The sequence below is a fragment of the Pipistrellus hanaki genome (assembly GCF_964339955.1).
Source record: "Pipistrellus hanaki genome assembly, chromosome: 2".
Classification (NCBI taxonomy): Eukaryota; Metazoa; Chordata; class Mammalia; order Chiroptera; family Vespertilionidae; genus Pipistrellus; species Pipistrellus hanaki.
In genome coordinates, this window is record NC_140504.1 from 159,309,340 (window position 1) to 159,329,547 (window position 20,208).

Consider the following 20,208-nt stretch of genomic DNA (forward strand, 5'->3'; position numbering starts at 1 on the left):
TTCTAAGTTTTATAAGGTCACCTGAGAGGTAATGAATGCAAATAAAAGTTGGCATGATAAATTGTAAATATTAGGTTTTATGCCATCAATGAAAATGAGTTTAATGAGCACAATTAGCTATAATAAATTGGGATCTTTGCCCTACAGGAACTTATGATCTAACTATTCCAAGAGTTTGGTCTGATAAGATTTCACTTAATATTCAACAAAAAATATTTTTTTTGATAACTCCAGGTTTAAAATAAAAGAGAATTAACCTGACTATCTTAATTTTTGAATTTTGCTAAAAATTTTAAAAGCCTTTTCAGTTCAGAGCATAAATAAAGTTAGGGTTATAGATCACTTCTGTGTAAGCTAATTTTTCCTGTGGAATAACATGCTATTGATCAAAAAAGACTAAACATGTAGTCACCCTAAATCTATTACCAGTATGAGAAAAGTTGGTCAAAGTCCTTGATAGTTCACTAGATGTAGGACAACAATATATAAAAACCAGTGGACATTTTATAGATAGCAAGTTTTCCAAATAGTGCAGTGTATTATTTATTTAACCCTGGTTAATTGGGAAAATAAACTGGAAAACTGAGGAGACTGATCATTTGTGTCATGTGACCTTAATTAGATAGCTCTCAGTTCACTTATGCTATGTGAATGAAAGGAATGTTCATAAACAAAGAATGTATTAAACTGGTTCTGAGGCTAATCCCAATGCTCTGTTTTCCTCAGGAGATATAATGGGGAATATTATTCATTTCTTGAGAAGTGATGTTTGTGTTGGTCATTAAGGATTAATGCTAACCAGTCTTTAAGTCAAATGATTATCTGGGTGAGCCCTAAATTCAATTCAAGTGAGTTTATAGGAAGTAGAGGAGGAAAAGACACAGACACAGAAAAGAAGATAGTGGGAAGACAGAGGCAGAGATTGGAGTGATGTGGCCACAAACCACAGAATGCCAGGGAGTGCTGATTGCTACCAGAAGCTAGAAGAAGCTTAGCATGGGTTCTCTCCTACAGTGTCTAAGACACACGGTTATTCTGATACCTTGATTTTAGACTTCTGGCCTCCAGAACTGTGAGAGAGTAAATTTCTGTTGTTTTAATCCACTAAGATTGTGGTAATTTGTTACAGCAGCTGCAGGAAACTAATAGAGAGAGGGAAAAAAGTTGTTTTCTTTTGGTTTTAGGGCTTCTCACACCAGGGGCATTGACATCCGTTGTACAAACTAATTTCCCATACTGTAGAGGTCTTCCTGTTTCCCCTCTTATAAGATGCAGACTCATAGCAACCTTAGTTCATTAATTGGACTGAAGTGTGTAAGTGGTCTTTCTTCTCTTTATAGATTTCAGAAATTGCCTTAGTTTACCAAATGGAAATAATTCATATATGCAACTTAGCTTCAGGCTATATTTTAGAGAAATCAACTCATAAATTTAGGTCTCATAGTCATCATTGAACAATTGGACATAGGCATATTTAACTAAGTAAAAAAAATTCCAAGAAGGGGTTATTCTTAGAGATTTAGAATTTTATGATTAACAATATAATAATAAGTGTATATAAGGTGCTTAAAAATAGGCTAAATTTTTTATTTTGGTGGGGGAATATGGATTTGAATAATGAAGATTTTACAGGTGATAGTTTTATTAAAAACTAATTAGTAAGAACAGATTCCTCCATGAGAGAATTCATAGAAAAGTACACTGACTACTTTGTTGAGGTGTTTGCCAATGTAATTATACAAGATCTTAAAAAGTACCATGTAGAACAGCTTATTCTGTTTCTCATTATGTAGGTAAGAAATGCTGAAGTTCAGAGAGAATTAATCCTACATCTGACTATTGACAGCTTCCTCTTCAGGTTTTCCTCTCAGTCTAAGGCTTTACCACACTGACTTAATTGAGTTGTTTTTGCAACAGCTCTTCAAATTGTTTTATCAGAGATAGCAACTGGTGCTATGCTTTGATGATCTTGAAGTGGTATGTAGGAGGCCTTAAAGTGCATTATCAGTTTTTGACTACAAGTAACAAAACTCAATTTAAATTGCCTTTAATAATATGGTAGTTTATTATATCATACCAGAGGCCAAATCAATTTAATCTTTACAAAGTAAGTCAAAGTGCATTACAGTACCCAACTTGGTATCTAGCACATAAGTACTTGTGTTCTTTGAATATTGACATTCATATGATAGTTCACTGTTGAAGGAGATTATATCCTCTTTACTGTTATGTGTAAAACATCTAGCACAGTATCTGCAATATTATAGGAATTAAGTATTTGTTGAATAGTTTTTAGAACCAAATTTATTTTTTTTAAAAAGTCCAAAACAGGTTTGGCTCAGTGGATAGAGCGTCAGTCTGCGGACTGAAGGTCCCGGGTTCGATTCCGGTCAAGGGCATGTACATTGGTTGCGGGCACATCCCCAGTTGGGGGTGTGCAGGAGGCAGCTAGTCGATGTCTCTCTCTCATCGATGTTTCTGGCTCTCTATCCCTCTCCCTTCCTCTCTGTGAAAAATCAATAAAAAAAATAAAATAAAATAAAGAATTTCCTACAGCAGTGTTAATTAAATTTCACTTGTATAACCCCTAAAAGAATTTTTAAAAAAATTCCTATCCTTTGTACATTTTTAAGTTGACATTTAAGTTTTCCATCTTAAATTTAAATAGTTGCAAAGGGAGTAATTTCTAGTTTGTAAATATTGATATGTTTAAATAAAACTTACATTAATTAAAAAATGTACCTAACAATATAAATGCCATAGAATTTAAAATACCAGGACAAGCAAGCATCTTACTCATTAGAATTAAAAGATTTAAAATTTTCTGTGATTTCTGGATTGAGTTGTCATTGTAATTATTAATGATATACAATTGATCAAACATCATAAATGTTAAAAATTTTAGCAAATAAGCTGAAACTGGTTTAGCTCAGTGGTAGAGCGTCGGTCTGCGGACTGAAAGGTCCCAGGTTCGATTCCGGTCAGGGGCATGTACGTTGGTTGCGGGCACATCCCCGGTAGGGGATGTGCAAGAGGCAGCTGGTCGATGTTTCTCTCTCATCGACGTTTCTAGCTCTCTCTCTCTCTTCCTTACTCTCTGTAAAAAATCAATAAAATATATATATTTTTAAAAATTTAGCAAATAATTTTTTTTTAAAAAATATATTTTATTGATTTTTTACAGAGAGGAAGGGAGAGAGAGAGAGAGCTAGAAACGTCGATGAGAGAGAAACATCGACCAGCTGCCTCTTGCACATCCCCTACCGGGGATGTGCCCGCAACCAACGTACATGCCCCTGACCGGAATCGAACCTGGGACCTTTCAGTCCGCAGACCGACGCTCTGCCACTGAGCCAAACTGGTTTCGGCGCAAATAATTTTTAAGTAAAAAAAAAAGGTAAAGTAATATTAGGAATGCATTCCTTTGAACAAGATATGACAGAGCATATTTTTAATCTCTTGATTAAAGGAGATTTCCCCAAGTCCAGTATTTTGAATTATGTCTTTGTTTGGCACATCAGAGGTTTTTATACCTCAAGGCAATGTGTCATCATAAGACTCTGGATATGCTTTGATGGGAGGTGTCTGTACTGTTGTCAGGTTGGAGAAAGAGCCACAGTAAAAAGGAAGTGGGAATGGATACTAGCCGGATGCCTCCACCATAGCCTCCACCATCATTTTTACCAAGATTATGTAATTGAATTAAGAATTTCAAACTGATTCACTTAGAATGATCTGGGCTCACATAAACCTTGGTTAATCTTTGTAATCCCTAAGGCTACATTTTTTGTTGTTAATCCTCACCAAGGATATTTTTCCATTGATTTTTAGAGAGAGTGGAAGGGAGGGGGGAGAGAGAGAGAAACAAAAATGTGAGAGAGACACATCCATTGGTTGCCTCCCGCATGTGCCCTGTCCAGGCACGTGCCCTTGACCGGAATAGAAGCTAGGACTTTTATTGGCCTTCAGTCTGAGGGCCAATGCTCTATCCACTGAGCCAAACCAGCTAGGTCCCTAAGGCTACATTTTGAAGATTGCTGCTTTGAAGGATCATTTGTAGAGATCGTGTTAATTGTATTGCCAAAAATGTGATTAAGAAAACAAGATGATTGTAGTGAGCATGTGGATTTCTTTCCCTCTCTCCTTCCCTCCCTTCCTAAATATATTTTTATTTCAGAGAGAAAGGGAGAGGGAGAGAGACATAGAAACATCAACGATGAGAGAGAATCATTGTTTGGCTGCCTCCTGCATGCTCCCCACTGAGGATCAGGCTCACAACCTGGGCATATGCCCTTGACCGATAATTGAACCCGGGACCCTTCAGTCTGCAGGCTAATGCTCTATCCACAGAGCCAACCGGCTAGGGCTTTGTAAAAAATATTTATTCTCGTCCTTTTCCCACTCCATGTTCTGGTAAGACTGTCAACACTGCCTTTTCTTCCACAGGGAGTCTGGCCTGGCCAATCATGTTAGTCCTTTTCTCTTGGGTGCAGTAATAATTTGTCCAGCAATAGGTATAGACATGAAGCAGGTCACAGTTCTTCCCTAGAATTGGTATATAAACCCTGAGGAGGAAAATCTTTCTCCTTCTTTCTGTTGGGATCTGCTGAGCTGTGAAGATGTGAATCTGGAGCTGTTGGGAGAATGAAGGCAAGCAGAGCTAAGCAGAGGCAGGGAGGCCAAACCAGAGGCCTCAAGGGCATGGAATTTCAGTCCTCGAGGCCTTGGTTCCTACAGCTCATTTGATTTTGTGAACCCCCCTCGTATCTTTTTCAGCAACAAAATACTAAATTACTTATTTTTGCTTGAGTTAGTTTGAGTTACATTATTGGTACTACTGAAATAATTTCATTAACAACTGTAAAAATAACCTCAAACTGTTGTGAAAATATCTTTGGTAAAATGAGTAATTTTGAAATATTTTTTTCTAGATTGTTGGACCTTCGGATGGAAGCAGTTACATTATAGATTATTATGGAACCAGACTTACAAGACTGAGTATTACTAATGAGACATTTAGGAAAACACAGCTGTATCCATAAATGTTTTTAAAAAGAAACAGTAAGTGATATATATACATATATGTAACCTTAATTATAGTATATTATCTGTATGAATATGAGAATTTGAGAGCCAGAGGAAATTGAAGAGACCATTCAGTGTTCAAATCTCTCCTTTTGCTTCTCAGGAAACACAGGTCTGCTTATGCCTGAAATCTCTCTAATCCTTTGTAAAGCATTTTCATGTATGCTCACTGCTCTTGCAGTTCTCAATTCAGATTCTCATTCTTTACAGTGAATATGGTTAAAGGACAAAGTTCACAAGGAAAAAACCCCATCAAAACAAAAAGATATTCCATAGTATTATATGGTTATGATGAAAGCATGTGTTGTAGATAGTTCAATAAATATTATTTTTTTCTGCTATCTTTCCTAGGCTCAGTATGATCTTTTAAAAAAATCATTTGATTGATTTGAGAGAGAAACATCTATTTGTTGTTCCACTTATAGATAGTCCTCGGGTTACATTGGACTTGACGTACGTCCTTTCATGGTCATGTCACCATCTCCCATTTATTTATATATAAAAAAAGTTCCGTCATTTTGACGTACATATGTACTTTATGTTTTTTATTATTTATTTACCACAAGTAAAGGTCAGGAATTGTTATCTTTCTTTAAAATTTTGTTTACTCTTTTATTTCATTACTGCTGTGTACGTGCTCCATGTGAGTGATGTAGGGGCTCATGTAGGTGGGTTCCGACTTACGGTGAAAATCTCTTAATGTCACGATGTAACCCGAGGACCTACTGTATTTATACATTCATTGATTGCTTCTTTAAAAATATATATACATGCATTTTTTAAAAATATATATTTTATTGATTTTTTACAGAGAGGAAGAGAGAGGGATAGAGAGTTAGAAACATCGATGAGAGAGAATCATCAATCAGCTGCCTCTTGCACACTCCCTACTGGGGATGTGCCCACAACCAAGGTATATGCCCCTGACTGGAATCAAACCTGGGACCCTTCAGTCTGCAAGCTGACGTTCTACCCACTGAGCCAAACCAGTTTCGGCTATACATGCATTTTTTATTAATTTCAGAGAGTATGGGAGAGGGAGAGATAGAAACATCAATGATGAGAGAGAATCACCTATCACTGCCTCCTGCACGCCTCCCACTGGGGTTTGAACCATGATCTCCTGGTTCATAGGTTGACACACACCACTGAGCGATTGGTTGCTTCTTTTATGTGACCTGACTGGGGATTGAACCCACAACATTGGCATATCAGGATGATGTTCTAACCAACTGAACTACGTGGCCAGGGCCCATATGATCTTTATACCTCTTTCTTTTCTTCCCTAAACCTGAAAAGTTGATAGACCTCAACCCTGAACTACTATAAGTATTTACTCTAACCTAAAGTTTGGCTCTGCCCATGAAGATTGTTAATGGGCGTCAGCTTTAAATAGGTAACACACTTAGAGAAGTCAGAGGTACCATTAGTCTTCCTGATTTAACACTGGTTCTCTCGCCTACTATAAGGTTTTTATTTCCATGACTGTACATTAGTCTGTTCTAATAAGTAATCTTCCAGTAATGCTAGATTTTTCTCAGGAAAACAGTTTCCTGGTATAATCATTTTCTGTAATGGTAGAAGTCCTAAGCAGCGTGGAGAGTGTGGGTACGTCTTAGGTGACTGTTCGCTTGGAACTGTCGGCAGCTTTCAGAGACAGGGCAGAGAGAGACAGGCTAGATGTTTGGACTCGGTCATAGTCCTAAGGTTTTCAGTTGACTCTATCTCAGAGAGTGCTTCTATAAGCCAGGAAGGGAATCAGCATTAGTTTTCTATGTTGTAGTGTATAAATAGAATATGAAGTATAATTTTGCATTTAAGGTAGGTTTTTTTTTTCTTTTCTCAGTATAATTATGGGATATGCTTTATAGATATTGTCATACATTTGAACAGTGACTGACTGTTTAGATCCGAGGAACTTATTCAACTGATTGTCAAAAAAGTTTTTGAAAGCTGTAAGAATTTTTTTGGTTTAAAATTGAAATGGAAATAAAATGGAAATAAAATAAATATTTGAAATGAAGCTTAGAGATCCATTTGCCTCTTCTGACCAGGGAACAAATTGAGACTAAGACACAATCAGTGTAGTCAATGTGAAACTGAATCTCACATCTAGATCTCTGTGAGTTCCACTGGTTGTTCTCCACATCCCTTCCCATCCCAACCCAACCCCCAACAACAATATAATTTTGTATTAAGCTTATTCAAAGAATAAATTATTATTCTTTATTAAAAGGTTTGAATAGTTTCACATAACCCATTTTTATACTGTAAATTGCATCTCATTTAAAAGTATGAGATTGGCCTCATCAGTGTGGCTCAGTGGTTGAGTGTCAACCTATGAATCAGGAGGTCACGATTCAATTCCAAATCAGGGTACATGCCCAGTAGTGGGCATGCAGGAAGCAGCCAATTAATGATTTTCTGTCATCATTGATGTTTCTATCTTCCCCTCTCTCTTCCTCTCTGAAACAAATAAAAATATATTACAAAATAAAAGCATGTAGATTGTTCTTAAGTCATAATGTGTAAAAATTAAGCAAATGTAATTTAAATTTCTTAATTGATTTTTAGAGAGAGAGAGAGGTGGAGATGGATTTGCTGGTCCACTTATTTATGCATTCATTGGTTGATTCTTGCATATGCCCTAACCGGGGATTGAACCTTCAATCTTGCTATTATATATTGGGACCTATATACCAACTGAGCTACAGGGCCACGGCCTAAACAAATGTAATTTAAAAAAGCAATTCTATTCTCTGTAGTCTATTATAGAGACATTTAATTGGGATTCCAGACTCAAATTTAAAATATAAAACTCAGAAGGCAGATTTCTGCATTGTCAATCATATAATCTCTCTGTAGTGTATACAGAAGGTCTCTAAAAGTAAGAAAAAATATCTTAGGTAAGTGAAGCATTGCAGTATGCATCTATAGTAACCTTATTGGACTCTTTAAAAATCGTGTGCTTTAATGTATTTATTTTTTCTGTTTTAGGTTTTGGACCTGATTAATTTTTAATAGTGAACTCCCAGTATGTGGATTTCCAGATTTTTCTTTTTCCTTCTTCACATAACATTTTACAGATTCTTTATAACTTTTTGTTGTTGATGATGTTTTGTTTTGTTGTTTTAGTTGAAAGCATTTTATCCTGAGATTTAATAGGACTTTCTTTGAGAGCTGTATGTATAATAGTCTTTCCTAGGCTACTGTCTCTGTGAGATAAATAGCTTATTGCCCGATATCCTGTAATGTCTTTTCCAAAGGCAAGTTGCCACTTGTCATTTTTGCTTCTGAAAAATAAAAGTATGACTTACTCACATTTTTTAGTGCTTTATTAAGAAATCTTAAATGTTGAAAGTAGCTGTCTTCTGCATTTTGATCCTTCAAAGTAGTTAATCCATGGTGTGAACAAATACCATTTATATTGCCTGGGGTGCAGTCTAGTGTATGACAACCCGCCTGGTTTTCTGTAGCTTTTCAGATCTGTCTTTGCCTTGGTATCCAAGGAGCTGAAGATCATCAGGGAGTCTGAAACCTTGAGGCAACATGGGAACTTCTGGCATTGGTTCAGGCCTCTGAAGTGTGAACTTTCTCCTTTTTGCTGCGGGAGTGCTGCACTAGCTTTTGAAAGACCAGATGCTGACTCATCTAGCTCAGCGCAGTTACATTTGAAGTTGGATGGACAAGGTGGGAACACTGAACAGAAGATTAATGTTTCCCATCTGTTAGCACTGCCAGGCAGCTGCTGGACAAGCGCCTGAAGTGATGCAGAGTCTGAGGAAGCAGCACCTGCGTGTTAGCACTGGTTTTTCTAACTGTGTTTTAAGAAGCTGGAAATACATGAAATGTTATGTCCCCATAATCCTGTTATGTGCTCTCTTTAGTAACAGGCAGAACAATTTCAAAATCACTGAAGCTGGACTTCTCAAAAGCAAAACCAACATTTTTATCACCCATTTTACTCAAAAGTATATTATGTAGTCCAGTTAGCTTCATAACATGTTAGTCATTCAGTAACAGATTCTGCAATTGGTAGGATATTCAGTATTGATATATAAAGCGAATTTGAATTGACCCTTATCAGGAATGGTCTCTTACTCATTAAGTAATGAAAATACTGGTGTCTACCATTTGGGAGGCACTGTCCTAGATGCTACGATGCATCAAGGAGCAAAACACAAACATCTCTGTCCTTAAGGAACTTATATTTTATTGGGATCTGCTTTTTCACAGTGATAATTTTGGCTACGGTTAAACTAGCTGGTAGAGCCTGTGTGCTAGTATTTCCTAGATTCTTTTGGTTGCAAACAGTGCTTTGAAGTTCCTTCAGGATCACCAAAGCCCAGATTTGAAAAGTCCTTAGGTTTTCATAGCCATATAAGTTCAATTATATAAGAAAAACTTGCAGTCAAATCTTGAAAAGTAATATTGATTCTTGCATAATTGTTACAATTACTAACGTGGCCAGGTGAGAAGTTTGTTTTAAAGCAGGTTTCTCAAAATATTTAGTCAAGTAAGCCTGGGTCATTGATAACAAAGTAGAAATACAGTTTTTTCACAATACACTCTTAAAAGTTTAGACTTTATTTTCACTGTAATATCCTAAATTTATATGACAAGAGCACTTGAGCCTGCAACTGAGGTACATGCCCTTGACCAGAATTGAACCCAGGACCCTTCAATCCACAGGCTGATGCTCTAACCATTGAGCAAACTGGCTAGAGTTATATATATAATTCTTTAACATGTTCTTTTGTCCAATTTTTTTTATGTGAATGAACTTAATGCATGTGAATACAGTTTGTTTTTACTTTCAGGAAACACTATTGTTTTTGGCTATTAGTGTGTGAGAGTATAAATTATATGGTAACCCTGCTTTTAAAACAGTGGCCAAATGTGAGATGGATTAGCTCATTCTTTTCTCCTAAACCCTCTAGGGTGGGATGGAATGGATTATTTCAATTCTACAGAGACAGTATTTCTATAGTCCCATTTACAAATGCTAATACAATGTCCAGAAGTCCCTCTTTACCCAGGAAGAGTTCCCAGTACACTGTATTAACCGGAAGGACCTCTTTCAGACTTCAGAGTCTGCTCTGTCCAGGGCCAGCTTTTGTTCCTCGGGCCACTGGGACTTTAAAAAATGTTTGGGGTATGTTTTTGTTTCGTACAAAAAAATTGTGTCTTTTTTTTCTTATTTTAACCTAGATGCTTAAAGCTAAGATTATAAGAACAGATAGGCAGTTAAGAAGCTAACATAGATCTAATTAGCAAGAAACCAGTAAGAAGGAAAATTAGTTCTTAAAAAGAATAAATCTAATATGTTCTCTTCCTCAAACACCATCAATGGAGATACTTCCCAGGGTTCTGGCACCTTCCCTCTTCCTTTCTCTCATTAAATCAGCACCCATTTTGCATTTTTCTATGTACAAAATTAAAGCTTACTGCAGAAATTTTGGGAAAACACCAAAAAGTACAAAGGAAAAGACAAAACTCATTTCACAGTTCAACGGTAACATTAATATTTTTATGTATGTCTTAGTACTTTTTTCATGCATGTATATATCAATACATTTTTCTTCACAGAAATTATACATTATACATACAGTTTTGTAGCCTGCATCTTCACATTGTAAAGATTTTTCTATTTCAATAAAGATTTTTTACAAAATCATTTTTAATGCCTGCAGAGTATTCCATGTCAGTGTCATAATTTATTTATATAATTCCTTATTGCTATTCAAGTAATTCCAATAAATGAACAGCATGCATGTCTGATTTTTTCCCCCCTCTAGAATTGTCCATTCTTAGTCAAAAGTGATCACATATTAAAGTTTTTTATGCATACGTAGTTTCAGTAACCAAGGTAAGGGAGAAAGAATGAAGTCAAGTAGCCCAAACCCACATTCAAACAAAACCCCAGTCAGCTCTCAATAACCTGCAACTACCTCTTCCTCTGCAGTCAGGACACAGCTCCATCATGCTGACTGCTGCTCCCAGGAGCTGGAGAAGGACACTTGGAGAACAGGAAAGCTGCTGGCAAAAGAGTGCTGGTGCTGAGGACTGGGAATGATAGCAAATCTGTTCATTTGGCACAATAGCTGACCAAAGCATTTAATTGCCCTCCAGAAAGCTTTAAGAGAAGAGTTTTAAGGAGTAAGTAAGAAGATCACATAATGGTCTTTTTTTCTCCCTTGTGGAGAGGAAAAGGGAGTTGGATCAATATGAAAAATGAGGCAAGTTGCTAAGTAGGAATGAATAAAAATTCTGAACAGTACTGAGTACCCAATTGAGTCATAGAATAATGCATTTGTTAGGGTTAATCAGCATGGCAAGAGTTACTCATTACTATATCTTCTTTTTTTAAAGATGTTTTTATTGATTTTGAGAGAGGAAGGAAAAAGGATAGAGAGAAACATCAAAGAGAGAAACATCATTGATCAGCTGCCTCCTGCACACTCCCCATTGGGGACTGAGACCACAACCCAGGCATGTGCCTTGACTGGGAATTGAACCAGTGACCTCTTGGTTCATAGTTTAGTGCTCAACCACTGGACCACACCAGCCCCGTTCATTCCTATATCTTCTTAACTAGAGCCCAATATTTTAATTCTTAAGGTATCAGTGCTTTCAGAGCTAGTCATTGTCTGCTGGATGAGGAATATTACTTTCCTAGAAAGTATTTTCAAGAAAATATGTTAAGAAATATAAGGGAAGTCTTAAATCTTTAAGATTTTAGCTTATTAAGAATTTCTTTTACTGCCCCCCATGTGCAAGGTGCTATGCTAAACTCATTATATTCTTAAATGATTTAATCCTCACAACATTTCTGTAATCTCCCTGAGGAGTCAATATCATTATCCCCATTTTACAGATTAATTTAGTTCCATAATAATTGAATGACTTACCCAAGGTCATGAAATATGGGGTGAAGCTAGGATTTAACCCCAGGTCTAATTGCTATTTTGCCTGCAATATGATGGTTATGACCATTGGATTCTATACAATATACTACTAATCTATAGTAATCTATTATAATAAAAGCATAATATGTTAATTAGACCAGATGTCTTTCCGGATGAAGCCGGGGGCTGCAGCCATGGGATCAAGGCAGCGGCTGCAGCTGGAAAGACTTATTCTTGCACTTATTTCATGCTTCGGGCCTCTAGTGCAGCGTTTTTCAACCGCTGTTCCTCGGCACACTAGTGTGCCGCGAGATGTTGCCTGGTGTGCCGTAGGTGCAGACAAGACAAGAATTTTATAATTTTTCACTATTTTGTTTACTTAATATTTCATAATAAAGTAATTATAAAATACTTTCTTTGTGTTTATTTGATTTCTATTCAAGAGAATTACTTTATATATAGTCAATATAGGCACAGAGTTAAATTTTTTAACATTTTCTAATGGTGGTGTGCCTCGTGATTTTTTTCATGAAACAAGTGTGCCTTTGCCCAAAAAAGGTTGAAAAACACTGCTCTAGTGGTTGAATAAGAGACTTTTTAAAATATGTTTAATGTTTTCAGTAAAGATGGAACTACCTGCCTATCCTGAGTCTTTTTGCTTAACAGGTTGGTGGTTAAAAAACAAAAACTTATTTTTTTAAATTTAATTTCACATCATGCAAATGCTAAAATGTTTTATGAACATTAAAATGAGACTAAGAGCCATGATTATTGTCAAAACCCCAACTACCTCTCTGCTGCCACCATCTCATCTGTCATTTGCAGCACTTTGGGACCAAAAGTCTGATTATGTTTGTATGACAGTGGGAGGGATGTTAGGTTGCACTGTGCTGACACACTGTGCTTAGGCTTGCTGAGGCCAAATGAAGCTCCAGACATCTGCAGGTGGTGGGATTGTGGGTGATTTTTAAATTTTTATTAACATGTTTTTATGTTGAATTTATTCCTGGGCCATGAGTTCTTGTTTCTTCTGGGATAGCCTTTTTTTCTGTGCAATCTCCTGGTTTAGGAATGATCTGCTCTTTCTCAGTAAGGACCATCACAGTGGGGCAGGGAGACTGCTCATGTAGGGGTTAACCCACGCACGAGCTCTGTAAGTTCTGTGATGCATCTTGGGAGCCTTGTTCACCTGGATGTGTTCGAGGACCAGAGAATCTACATCTAAACTCTGAAATTCACCATTCTCAGCATTTTTAAGCCTTTGAAGCAAAAATTTAGCACTCTTTCTGGCCACTGACCCTGTGTCCTGCCCCACTGTTTGGCCTGGTCACACCTACCAGCACACCTTTGGAACGCCAGTATGGCACACATTGCTTCTGTAAAGTGATACCCTTCAGATACTTGGTTGCTTTTCAGATATGCATACCCTTGAAGGCCATTTTACGAGTGTCCTTAAAGTGAACATGAAGATTTGAACCTCTTGATCTGCATGGTTTTGTGGGGTTTGCTGGGTCAAGTGAATAGCGAACCATTTTCAGAGGTCACTCTACTTATGAGAAGAGTTAGTTTTTCTTTTGGCTTATGTGCATTTTGTCATTTTCCCCAAAATAGACATACATTATTTGCATGCAAGAATTTGAAACAATAAATAATAGTATGGGTAAGTTAGAACCAAGAACACAAGGAGATCTTGTTCTCTTCTTCCCTACTCCCTCCTTATGATACACTTACTCTGATTTCGCATCTGATCCTGACATTAAACAAATAAAAAGCCAGGTCTAACACAGGATACCAAAGCTTTGACACCAAATAGCACATTTCGATGGAAAACGCATACTGTGGAATCAGGCCTGAGTTTGTATCCTACTTTGTTACTTGTTTTTTATTTTTTAAAATTGATTTCAAGGGAGAGAGAGAGAGAGAGAGAGACAGAAACATCAGTGATGAGAGAGAATCATTGATCAGCTGCCTTCTGCACTCCCCACAATGGGGATCAAGCCCGTAACCTGGGCATTTACCCCGACCTGGAATCGAACCATGACCTCCTGATTCATAGGTCCACACTCAACCACTGAGCCATGCCAGCAGGGCTTGTGACTGAGCACATAACCATTCTGATCCCTTCTGTCTTTTATAAATAGGGATGGTAATATCAGTCAGGCAAAACTGAGAAATTAAGATGACATACATAATTGTCACCATTTATTGATCATATTTTAAAGGAATGGAATGATGGCATTGGGCACTGGGGAAGTGCTTCTGGAAATTGGGTTATAGTGTGGTTATAGTTTGAGTAAAATACCAGTGAACTCAAAAGTTCTTTTACAGAGGGAAGGTGAGATGTATTCTCTGGACATTGTTCACCCACATTCTCTTATTTCCAGTATCATTTTCGTTAACTGTAGCTCCTCTGTAATAAAGGCCAAAATCTTACTAGCATCTTCACCACTTTCAGACTCTCCTAATGTAAGGGGAGGCTGCTATGCTGTGGATTTTGTTTTTGTTGCTTTTTATTTATTTTTAAAAGTATATTTATTGTTGAAAGTATTACACCCCAGGCTCCCCCTCACTGACCCTCTCTACCCACCCCACCCCCAGGCATTTTTGTGGCTTTTTAATCTAAAGTTCTCTGGAGGTATTTATCCAATACACTTAGAAATGTAGCTGTGAGGCAGCTGATCAGTCTACTTTCAGCCTAAATTAAGGCTAATTGCAGCAATCACTGTGCACACAACAGAACGTTGCTTTTAACCTGTCAGTGTTATCAGAATATGCCAAGCACGTGGAGATTAAAACTTGAAAAATGATTAAGGTTAGAGCTGTTTGGACTGCTTATGCCAAAGAAAAACATTGTTTTACCAGAACACTTTAGAAAGTGTGCAGTGTTTGGAATTTTCAATCGTGAGCTAAATTTACACAGCGGTGGACAAAAGTAGGTTTGCAGTTGTTCGTATGGAAAAAGACATGCAGGTTATGATTATTAGAATAGTTTTATTAACTCAAAAGAAGATCACAGTGCAATGGTAAACCTACTTTTGCCCACCCTCGGATTATCCCTGACCATCCATCCTTTCGGTGCCTGAAACATAACGGTGCTCTGACGATCTTCCCACTGGAATGGGAACACTGGAAGGGTTAATAGGAATGTGACTGAGCCTGATGACATGATGTAGAACATCTTTTCCTGTGGTTATTTGCCATCTGTATATCTTCTTTGGTGAGGTGTCTGTTAAAATCTTTGGCCCATTTTTTAAATTGGGTTATTTTCTTACAGTTGAGTTTTAATGGTACTTTGTCAGACGTGTCTCATGCAAACATTTTCTCTCAGTCTGTGGCTTATCTTCTCATCTTGAAAGTGTCTTTCACGGAGCAGAATTTTTAATGAAGTCCAGCTTATCAATTATTTCTTTCATAGATTGTGTCTTTGGTGTTGTATCTAACAAATTGTTGCCAAATCCAAGGTCATCTAGACTTTTGGTTTTCTATTTTACATTGAACGCTGTGACCCATTTTGAGTTAATTTTTATGAAGGGGATAAGTTTTGTGTCAAGATTCATTTGCATGTAGCTGTCCACTTGTTCCAGCACCAGTTTTAGAAAACTCATCTTTATTTTAAAACTTATTTCTTTCCCGGCCAGTGTAGTTCAGTGGTTGAGCATTGACCTGTGAACCAGGAGGTCACATTTTGATTCCTGGTCAGGGCACATGCCCAGGTTTCAGGCTCCATCCAGTAGGGAGTGTGCAGGAGGCAGAGGATTGATGATTCTCTCATCATTGATGTTTCTCTCTCTCTCTCTCTCTCTCTCTCCCTCTTCCTTCCCCTGTGTAATCAATAAAAATATATTAAAAAACCAAACAAACTTATTTTTCCTTTTTTCCTCATGGCAGGAAATAACAATACATCCACTTAGAAACTCAGAAATCATCTTTGATGCTATCTTCTCCCTACATTCAATGGATCACCAAACTTTTAAATTCTACCTCATGAACATTGAAATCATTACTCCATCCTCACTGTATCCCTGTTATTTCAGGCCCCTGAAGTTCTCCTATTCTGGGACTAAACTCCTGCCTGTCTATCTGGCCCAGTCCCACTTTCCTCTCATTTCACCTTTTCTGCTTCTTCCCAAATGATCGTTCTGAAAAGCAAATCTGATCATGTCCATCCTGCTTAACACTCTCCGGAAGCTCCCTATTTCATTTAAGATACATCCAAATCCCCTTTCCTGGCCTAAAAGGCTTATCTTGATTGAATCCCAGTCACTACTTTCCCGTCACAGTCAGGACTTCTGAGATGACCCCTTGAGGTGATAGGAATTTGCCCTGATCCTCCTTATTCTGAGACTTTTGCTAACTCCTGCTCCTGCTTTGAAACACTCTGGTCACCTCCTGAGTACCTTTTACAGGTTGTTGAGGACGTGGCTGAAAGTTAGAAGTCCAATCTGGTCTCAGATACTAAAATGATAGTATCTGCAGGGAGTGCCGACTGGAGGCTCTAGGGGAGAATCCACTTCCTTGCCTTTTCCAATTTCCTTTTAAACTGGGTTTGATGTTGCTCTCTGTCCTGTCATACCCAACGCTGCCCCGAGCAGGGCACTGATGATGATTATTGTGATGATCTCTTTTGAAAACAATACTACTACGACTCAAGTTCATTGGTTTTGGCTTTACTGTCATACATTACAAACAAACTAAACTGAAGGAAAGCAGTGTACGAGGCATCTGGATACTCCGCACTGAGATGGAATATGTTAGTGATTTTCCATATTTGTTTCAGATTTCTCTCTCCTCTCTTGGGGAGTAAAAGGTATGACATAAGAATGCTCCGCCTGCCCCAAACCTTTTTCCACCTTCCATCCCTGAAAGTAAACACTAACCTGAGGTTGGTGTGGAAAAGATTTTTCACTCATCCATCTCCCTCGCTTCACAGTTGGCGCCATAAGGGCAGGCAGGGCAGATGTGCGTTGTTTTGCTGTGATCTCCCTGTTGCCAGGCTCAGCCCAGGGCTTGTCCATAAAAGGTTGTGAGCAGCTGGCTGGATGGAACTAGCCTTGGCCCAATGGCCTGTAACTTGCCACCTTCTGAAGCAGCTCTTTCTGTTTTTGTTGTTTGTTTGTTTACTTTAGACAGCTCTGCCTGTCACTCTTCCTTAATGGATATTTGCTCCTACTCAGAGAAGGGCTGAGATTATGGCGGGGAAAGAAGAACCAGAGGACAGAGAATGAAGTTTGGAATCACAGTTAGCTGGGTACGTGCCTTTCGGCACTTGCTTAATCTCTCTGGATGTTTAATTTCCTCTTTTGTAAAAATGAGGCTAATAATACTCATTTAGCAGGGGGTTTGTGGAAATTAAGTGAAATAACAAATGTGAATGTCCCCTTTATGGTGGAATAGATGCTCAATAATTGTTACCATTCCCATAAAAATAATTAAGTATTTTATCTTCTCATTTTTCTTTCTCAGATGCTCCCTTCCACCAACCCCCAAGCTTTTAATTTTCTTTCCCCATTTTCACACTCACTGGCACCGTGGTTCCTTCTCTTATCCCACTACTCCAGCCTGGAAGCCAGCTCCTCTACACTCACTGTCTGTTCATAGTCAAGGACCCTTCAAGGTGCAGCTTTAGCCAATCCTAAATATTCCAGCTTTCTGACCTTCTTTCCTTCCTTAAATGTAGGTCATAGATCATTTCACATCTGTGATATATCCTCTCTAATATAGCACTTATCTTGGAGTGATGTTTCTCATGCTATTTGCGAGTTCCTTGAAGGCCAGGACTGTGTCTTATAGTTTTCTATTATTTTCTGTACTTCTTAGCACTAGCACGGAAGATAGTAGGATATGGACTCAGATTGCCCGAGTTCAAATCCTTGTTCTGCCACTTGCTAACTGTGTGATCTTGATCAAGTAACACAACTTTTCTAGGCCCCAGGTAACTTAGCTGTAAGTTGATAGTAATAATAATACCTATCTTACGATATGGTTCTGAGAATTAATGAGATTCGTCCATAAGGCACTTTGTACTGTGTCCTCCCTGAGTGCTCAATAAATGCTGCCTGTCATTATAATTATTATCCATTAAATGATACATTGTTATGTCAGTTATATCTCAATAAAAAAGGATCGTTATGTGGCTTATTAATGTTAATGTATTAGTCTTCTATGGCTATGTGACAAATTACCACAAACTTCTGGCTTAAAATGATACACGTTTATTGTCTCACAGTTCTGGAGGTCAGAAATGAGTTTAATGGGCTAAAATAAAAAGGTCTGCAAGACTGTCCTTTTTTGGAGGCTCTACGGGAGACCCTATCTCCTTGCCTTCTCCAGCTTGTAGAGTTTCCTCATATTTCTTGGCTCATGCATCACTCCAACCTTGTTGTCCATCTCCTTCTCTGACTTAGACTTTCCCTTCTCCCACCTCCCTCTTTCACTTATGTGGACCCTGTGATTACCTTGGGCCTACCCAGAGAATCCTCATAAAATCTCCCTATCCCAAGATCCTCAATTTAATCACATGGAAAGTCCCTTTGCTATGTAAAGAAATATATTCAAAGGTTCTGGGAATGATGATGTAGACATCTTAAGCGGGGGTGGGGGATTTATTTTGCCTACCACACCAATAGAGTAAGAACCCAGTCATTCACTCATTCAACAAATATCATCTATTCTATTCTAGGCCTTATTTTAGTTCCTGGGGCAAACACAAATTAAAAATTATTATTAGTCTAGTGGAGAAACTTTGTTGACAGTGGATCTATCTTATGAGAGTACTTCCCAAAATGTGGAGGGAAATGAGATTATGTCACATTTAAAAGTTACCCAACCACAGTGCCATTTTGACTAACAGAGAAGTAGAAAACGGATGCAGCACAGCACGTGTTAGGTTATACTTATTAGCATATGCCTTAGACTTTGAATGTGTGAACACATGCCAGTTAAGTTGAGGTATTCCTGAAATTGCTCTCCTAATAAGAAGCCACCAGAAACCAGACACACAATTTTCAAGTGAGAAAGAGAAAATTAAGGGACAATATTGCCTTTTATTTTCTGTTTAGCACTTAGGTTGCAAGGGTTAGGGGGAAAGGTTTTCTTTGGGCATTATCTGCCCAATAGAGTAAGCTTAGTTCATTTACCGTTTTACCCATTAGAAACACAAGATTTTTTTTTCTTTCACAGTCATGCTTTCAATGATTGATTGCCAGGCTCATCAGGGTCATCAGCACATCCTAGTCATAGGAATAAAAACAGAATGAACACAGGACTAGGAAGTACCTGCCAGGTTTCTTAGATGTGGCTGGCAAGGCAAAATTCAGGAAAAGAGAACAAATCAAATATAACATTTCCAAGTGTCAAGCCAATCGTGTCTTTATTTCTATCCCCTTTTCAGAAGTCAATAAAGATACTCCTCTCTAGAGCCCATATTTCCTATCTCATACTTATTCTATCTGAGTCCTTTGAACCAAAACTTCCCTTCCAAACTTTTCTTCTCCTCTGTAGTCTTCCTCCTGTATGACTGCCAGCAAGTGGGCTAGAAACACCAGAGGGAAGAAGCTAGAAAGGTTTGCCTTCTTTCCAAGTAGTTTGCCACATGTCACATTGTTTTGTTGTTTGGGACCTGGGCTTGTTTGTACCTTGTCTTCTTTATCTCTGAAAGGACCATAAATGGCTGGAGTGGCCTTCGCAAAATGCAGGAAGTTCACTCCAGTTGCCCTTTCGTTTATTCATTATTTTAAATGGTGAGAACTTTGTGAGTCACATTAGACTGTAGAGACCACACAGGTCATTTTATGAAGGTTACACTGACACTGTCTCATTCAACAAATATTTTTTTTAAATATGATTTTTTACAGAGAGGAAGATAGAAAGTTGGAAACATCAATGAGAGAGAAACATTCATCAGCTGCCTCTTGCACACCCATACTGGGGATGTGCCCACAATCAAGGTACATGCCCTTGACCAGAATTGAACCTGGGACCTTTCAGTTTGCAGGCCGACTCTCTATCCACTGAGCCAAACTGGTTTTGGCTCATTCAACAAATATTTATTGGGTACCTACTGTGTGAAAGACAGGTGCAGTAGGACAGGAAAGGAATTGACATCCACTGAGCTTCAGATGTGCATGCACTGGAATCTTTTAGACTTGTTTAATTTGCCTAAAAGGTATAAGACATTATACTCAGAGAATTTCAGTATGGCAGGAGGTTTCTTCTT

The 20,208-nt window shown here is 38.0% G+C and overlaps 1 protein-coding gene, 1 long non-coding RNA gene and 1 pseudogene across 3 annotated transcripts in view; 2 read left to right on the forward strand and 1 right to left on the reverse strand.

Moving 5' to 3' along the window:
• The window catches only part of TM2D1 (TM2 domain containing 1), a 33,605-nt gene extending 22,843 nt beyond the window's left edge, over positions 1-10,762 (forward strand). The window contains exons 6-7 of the mRNA XM_084872993.1: positions 4,932-5,061; positions 8,083-10,762. Of these exons, the coding sequence (XP_084729119.1) occupies positions 4,932-5,042 (111 nt within the window). The 3' untranslated portion in view covers positions 5,043-5,061; positions 8,083-10,762. The remainder of the gene's footprint in view (positions 1-4,931; positions 5,062-8,082) is intronic.
• Positions 1-20,208, forward strand: part of LOC311618492 — a 700,613-nt gene that overhangs the window by 291,905 nt on the left and 388,500 nt on the right. The gene's annotated exons all lie outside the window — the stretch shown is intronic.
• LOC311616241 (large ribosomal subunit protein uL22-like) lies at positions 12,994-13,525 on the reverse strand (annotated as a pseudogene). Its single transcript has one exon. The product of its transcript is annotated as a large ribosomal subunit protein uL22-like (transcript).